The following is a 6,988-nucleotide window of genomic DNA, read 5'->3' as shown; positions in this document are numbered from 1 at the left end:
CACTAATCTCAACAGTGAAGAGTTAATCTTATTCATACAGTTACCATGGTAATACCATGACATTACACCATTCAGTGTGTTGAGGCTTCACTGGATCAATTTCCTCTTTAACTGCAAGTGTTCTAGTTATAGCACACATCTTTAACAAGACACGCACACCACAACAAGGAGGAATTACGCTATATGGTCAAAAGTTTGTGGACACCTGACCATCACACCCATACCATCACACCCATTGAACATCCCATTCCAGATTTTAGTTCCCCCTTTGCTGTTATTATAACCTCCACTCTTCTGGGAAGGCTTTCCACTAGATTTTGGAGCATGGCTATGGGGATTTGTGTTCATTCAGCTACAAGAGCATTAGTGAAATCAGGCACTGATGCTGAGCGAGGAAGCCTGGGGCTCAGTCAGCATTCTAGTTCATCCCAAAGGTGTTCAGTGGGGTTGAGGTCAGGGCTCTGTGCAGGCAACTCGAGTTCTTCCACACCAACCTTGGCAAACCATGTCTTCATGGAGCTCACTTTGTGCACAGGGGTATTGTCATGCTAGAACATGTTTGGGCCCCTTAGTTTCAGTGATGGGAAATTGTAATGCTACAGCATACAAAGACATTCAATACAACTGTGTGCAGGTTGGGGAAGGCCCACATATGAGTGTGATGGTCAGGTGTCCACACACTTTTGGCCATATAGTGTAAATACAATACTCAGATTTAGCTTAGCTTGTCTTAGGAAATGATGTAGTTATAGTTCATTTGAGAAAAGTGATGAAAAATTGTGGATAGAAACTATAATTTAGTCTCTATCACATACCAATCCATTACAGGTAAAAAAAAAAAAAGTGTTTCCTTTTTCTCTTTAAATGTGCGTTCTTATTGGGATGGAAAAAATGCAGACTTGCTCACTCTCCTTTCATGCACCAGTAATGCTTTCCTTTGTAAGCATCACCTGGAGACAGCACTGAGCCTCTTTCTGTTAACAAGAGACACATTTAGAGAGACCTTGGATCTGTTAATCATAAGTATAAAACTTATGACAAGAAATATTAAAGCATAACCTAATTTATTATATTGTGCCAAACATAAGTGATTAAGCCACTTCTGTTCTTTCTTAAGCATTACAGATTTTTTTTTTTACAGAACACAACTAATATTGAACATGTATATATAAAAAGCAGCATAGCCTTCTGAGGAATTTTGGCACCAAGTGAAATGTCAGGTTCTTCTTCTCAGTCTTCAGAGGAGCTTCAACCTCAGACACAGGAAGTGACATGTGTGTATGTGATGTCACTGTACCTCATAAGCTCTTTGGTCAGGGAAGAAACTACAGCATTTTCAAAAGCGCAGTCCTGTGATGTACAAGTGATGCGACATAAGGTTATTGCATCACCATACTGGTAAAGGTCATGGAGCACCTTTTCATCACATCTACTGTACCACACATCAAAAACTCTCCCGATGAGCTCTTTAGATGAGATGGACTCCAGCAGATGGAGGAAATTTAGCCAGCAATGTGATCATCAGTAATGTCGCCATGCTTGTGGTATCATTTAGTGCAATTGATTCAGAGTGAGATTTCACACTTGCACTGTCTCTTTCACTACAGCTCAGGTTGAAGGAAATGCCTGAGGGTGCACTGTACAATAATGGCACCACAGCTGCATAATGGATTGAGCATTGTGGCAACAGAAGCATCTTTTAACCAGGGGCTTTCGGCATTAAAAGCCTTGACAACGTCCATCGGGGTCCCGATTTTCTCAGAAGCACTCCATATATGTAGTAAATGATCACACTGTGGGGCTGCTTGGGGGCATCCATGCTGTCCTCTACACACACCTTACCTGACCTGCATAAAGCTTTAACCACAGGCTCTGACAATAAGCCAAGTAGTTTGTCCTGCCCTCTAGCAGGGCTTGGCACTGCCCCCTGCTGTGCTTTACTAAAATCGCGCCCACGCAGTGGTGTCTTGCTGAAGCCGAGGTTGTACGAAACCCAGAGTTTCTGTCACCTTCATGTTCACCTTTATAATCCACTCATGGAGTCACTGATCTGCTGAACTGCTGACCAAGAAATATTCATTTTACTACATTAAAACCCACACAATTTTTTTATTTTTAGTATATAATAAATAAAGGGAACATGGTTACATGCTTACTCTATATTTTTAATCTAAACTTTTTGTATGCCTCAAAGTGAAGTACAGTGCAATTGTACAGTGCAATCTGTTTTTGTCTGTGCACATGTCATTGAAGAACATGAACATTATAATTAATTTTACCATTAATTGACATTGAATTCCTGTTCAGAGATGATAAGACATACTCATATTTTATACTAAAAGCGATAGCAAGTTTACCAGTTATGTGCTGGACAAAGATTGTTTTTTTGTGTGTGTGTGTGTGTGAAATGATCTTTCCTTCCCATCTGAAGCGTGCCCATTTCTATCTTATAGCTTTAAATTCACTAGAACTTGATAACAAACCTAAAGAGAGACAAGAAAAACCTTTTACAAATACTATGTTACAAATTCACTGTCTCAAAGTGTATGCATTTATTTTTTAAATAAATCTAGTCTTCTATGGATGTCAGTTCCAGTAAAGGAGCTGTTGCTTATTTTTCTCAATACTGTATCATATTGTATCACATCTTTTAGTAAAAAAAAAAAAAAAAGAGATTTAACACCTAAAAACAGAAGTACATGTACTTACCATGTATTAAACCTGCATTTATATCTAACACAAGCTTCAAAAATTGTGTAAAACTCTCAAAGTTTATTGACAAGAAACAAGTGGTACATGTTATTTGATCACATTTAAAAGGCATTTTATTAATTTTGTTTTTTTTAAAAATGGACAAAATAATTAGGCCATTTGCCACTGTAGATCTGAAATATGCTTTTAAAGGTTAAATTATACTGACTTTGTTCTGCAAGTAAAGTCCAGGGACACTCAGATGTTTGTGAAGTAAAGATAGGGGATCTAAAGTGATGATCAGTTACCATTAATTAATGTATTAATTAATGTTATTAGTTGTTATATTTCTGAATAAGTTACAGTAGTTACAATTAAGGTTGTGTGTAACAAAAATGTGTGGCAGGTTAGGAAAATCCTTCACACAGTCAAATTTGACATATATAGTTCTCAAGCTACACTTCGTGCTCAACTGAAATACAATTCCATTTTGTACATATCTCAAGCACAAGTAGCATGTTAAAATGTTTTTTTTTTTTTGAGAAAAACTCAATTTTAGTCCAATCAGAGACACCTGATGGGTTCTTGCAGACACCACACAAATGTGAACTTTATAATTATATTGATATTGATTATATATATATTATATATATATATATATATATATATATATATATATATATATATATATATATATATATATATATATATTTTAAAACTCTCTGAAGAAAAAAATGTCCTTAACTTATCTGTCATTGTGTGAAGCTGTGTGAGGTTGAATATTTAAACAACAACAACAATAATAATCATAATAATAATAATAATAATAATAATAACAATAATAACAATAAAATGTATTATTATTATTATTATTATTATTATTATTATTATTAAGTGCTAGAACTACTACTACTACTACTACTACTAATAATAATAATAATAATGATAATAATTTATAGTAAGAATATATTATATATGACAACAACAACAACAATAATAATAATAATAATAATAATAATAATAATAATAATAATAATTATTATTATTATTATTATTATTATTATTATTATTATTATTTTTTTTTTTTTTCTTATTATTATTATTATTATTATTATTAGTGTGTACATTCAAGACGTTCAGTGGTTCGGTGATATAAAATACACTTCATAGTGTCGGTCACCTGACGCCATTATTGTGCACTTTTATTTTGCCTTCCGGTTCGCACACACAGGAAGTCTTGTCTGAAACTTTGTAACTGTCGTCCAATCAAAGAGTGGCATGCACAAGTGGGCGGGTTTATCTCGAGACGAACAGCTGTGTACAGCTTCACCTTCCTCTGGACTTCTTTTGCTTTAAAAACACAACAGAGCAGTAAACAATGCGCGACTGGGTGACTGTGTAGCGCTCAGAAGCTGTGAGTGAGATCAGCTTGTGTATCAGCAGGGAGAAGAGCTGGGTGAGTGATGCACTTTACAGATCCGTGTGTGTACAGATGCAGATACGCAGCTTTGTTTTGTTTTCCCAAATCTTTCACATCTGCACTGTTGTTCACATACTTTCTTCTGTCGCGATTGCTATTTTATTTGACTTTAAAGAACAAAAGTGTGAAATGATCAGCTGAGGGAGGAGATTCACTGCATTACAGTGTGTGTGTGTGTGTGTGTGTGTGTGTGTGTGTGTGCAGGTCACCCTTTTCAGCCTGGCACTAGAGATATGTATAGCGCTGACAATAGAAATGCATTAAGTGTTCTCTGGGGTTTTTTTATGGAGCCGCTGCTATTTCAGGCTGTGCTTTATCTCAGTGCCAGGGGCTTTACACGGATAAATCTGTCCTCCTCGGTCTGTCCAGCTCTCCCTCTGTCTGTCCATCATCCTGGGAGAGTCCCAGGTTTCATCAGCTTCCCATGATGCCATCCCCGGGGTCAAAATCCTCCTGAACTGCTTTCGTTTTCCAGATAATCCCTTTCATTATCACATTATTGCTCTTGAACATAGTTATTTAACTTTTCAATAGAGATAAAAAAAAGAGGACGTGCATTCAGTGCCACAGTCGATCAGTCGATAGATAGTCCAGTGTTGCCAACTCTTTCAGGGGAAATTAGCTCATTCACGTTGCTAGAAGTCACCAAAGGACGTCATGCACTCATTTGCATATTCATTCAATCGTCATGATCATTTGCATATCAAAACATGTTACATGAAAACATTTCTGAAGGCACTTAGAATACAGAGTGTCCCAAAAAGCGGACATTAACACTTAAAAACATCTTTTACATCAGTGGTCAGCAAGCTGGATCACTGTTCCTGGAGATCTACCTTCCTGAAGACTTTAGCTCCTACCATAATCATGCCCACCTGACCGTCTAATCATTGCCTTAACAAGTTCTTGATCAACTAAAGCAGGTGTGTTAGATTTTGGTTGGAGATGAAACTTGCAGGAAGGTAGATCTCAAGGAAGAGGGTTGGTGACCATTGCTCTACATGATTGCCATTTCTTTGTAAACACACACAGTCATCTCTCCCACTCATGATGAACTCGTGTTAACACATCGCAACCTTGCGACAGCTTCCCGATCCAGCCATGAGAATTCAATATTTCAATATGTTTTTCTTCTTCAAAGGCATTCTTAAAGACTTTTGGGACACTCTGTAGAATTAAAATTGCTAAAGGGATCAAATCTAGAGATAATGTCACTTAGTTGCAACCCTGGGTCAGCAGTTGTTTGTTCCAGACCTTGACCATGCCCACTGATTTTTAAGCTGACATTCCTTTTGTATTTGCTTAATTTATTGGTATACCAAACAATGAAAAATCGAATATTGGGAAACTCCCGCCTCCCAACAACTTCCAATTGTATAAATTTCCCCCTATTTTATCAATTTCAGCATTGACGCTAATTAGATATGCGGCGTAGGCTGATTGGCTTTTCTAAATTGTCTGTAGTGTGCGTGTGAGTGTGTGTGCGATTGTGCCTTGTGATGGGTTTGTCACCCTGTCCAGGGTGTCCCCCACCTTGTGCCCCGTGGGATAGGCTCCAGGCTCCCCGTGACCCTGTGTAGGATAAGCGGTACAGAGAATGGATGGATGTATGGATAACGTCAACTTATCCATGTCGGCTGAATGTGTTCTGTCTATGGAAAGATCATGCATAAAAGCTGTATGGCTCTAATAAATAGACAAACTATTTAAAATAACGTTCATGAAATAAGTCTGTACTAAAGGGGACCATGGAATTTATTTTTAAATTATACAGTTGAACACTACAAATTTTTTTTTCTGTTTTAGAATTTGAGAACTTGTTTTAGAGCAGGGGTCTGTGCTGGATTCTGGTCAGCAAGTAGAGAAAATTCAATTGCACATTTGTTAACATTGAGCAATGAGGAACTATTCATGTATTGCTCCCAGAAACAAGAACAAGAACAAGAAAGAAGAACAGCAAACATAAACCATTTCCTTTTTTTTTTTCCACAATTTCCAAATTAAGCTAAAAAACATAAGGAGGACAGTTAAGTGAAGGAAAATTGGAAACAGAACTCAAACAGAGAGGGCCACTGCGAAATAGGAAGTTACTACTCATTGGTATTGTGTATTGGGAAAAAAAGTAATTTTTTCCTTTCATATGTATTTATTTCTTATGTATTTCTTTTATTAGACATGGACTCATTTCCTCCCGGATCTCCACCTTCTTCTCCTACCGATTCCATCTCTCTAGCATCTCTTGTGTCTGGACACACCCCTCGCACAGTTTCCTCCTTTTCAACACCAGGCCCTTCCTCTCGGGTGTCTCCGCCCTCTCATCCAGCCTCACAAACAGGTCGTTCTCAGCTAAACGCAGCCAGCGATGTGTCTGAAGGCAGGCCCACTGGTGGATCTTCATCTCCTGCAGGTAGAGGTGCACTCGCAGCACACATGCTTTCAGTTTTGTAGTTTCTGGATCTCAGTGGAAAACCCTTTGTACACCTAGAAGATACACCTGTAGATGAGGCAAGTCATCAACAGATAGCAAATTTGACTTGTCTCCATTGTAAAATTTTTACATTAAGGTTTGGCCAATCACCACATGTGTGGTCACATGCACAAGCATATGCAAAAAGGACATTTAAATCAGGACACCAAGCTAGACCTGACTCTCACACACTCCTTGTTCCTGTGTAATATACAGGAATACACTGCACACTGCACACTGATGACACTGATGACATGATGATGTGTTTGACACAACAGGCAAGGAGCTGACCAGCTTTTTAAAAGACAACCCATTGTAGCAAGCAGAGCATGTATGATGTGATAATGTTA

The 6,988-nt window shown here is 37.7% G+C and overlaps 1 protein-coding gene across 1 annotated transcript in view; it reads left to right on the top strand.

Moving 5' to 3' along the window:
• The first annotated feature begins 3,965 nt into the window (after window positions 1-3,965).
• wfs1b (Wolfram syndrome 1b (wolframin)) overlaps window positions 3,966-6,988 on the top strand; it is a 9,196-nt gene continuing 6,173 nt past the window's right edge. Inside the window, exons 1-2 of the mRNA XM_026940697.3 lie at window positions 3,966-4,147; window positions 6,345-6,578. Of these exons, the coding sequence (XP_026796498.3) occupies window positions 6,347-6,578 (232 nt within the window). The 5' untranslated portion in view covers window positions 3,966-4,147; window positions 6,345-6,346. The remainder of the gene's footprint in view (window positions 4,148-6,344; window positions 6,579-6,988) is intronic.

This window comes from Pangasianodon hypophthalmus, chromosome 7, assembly GCF_027358585.1.
Source record: "Pangasianodon hypophthalmus isolate fPanHyp1 chromosome 7, fPanHyp1.pri, whole genome shotgun sequence".
NCBI lineage: Eukaryota > Metazoa > Chordata > Actinopteri > Siluriformes > Pangasiidae > Pangasianodon > Pangasianodon hypophthalmus.
This window is presented reverse-complemented; position numbering and strand designations above follow the sequence as displayed.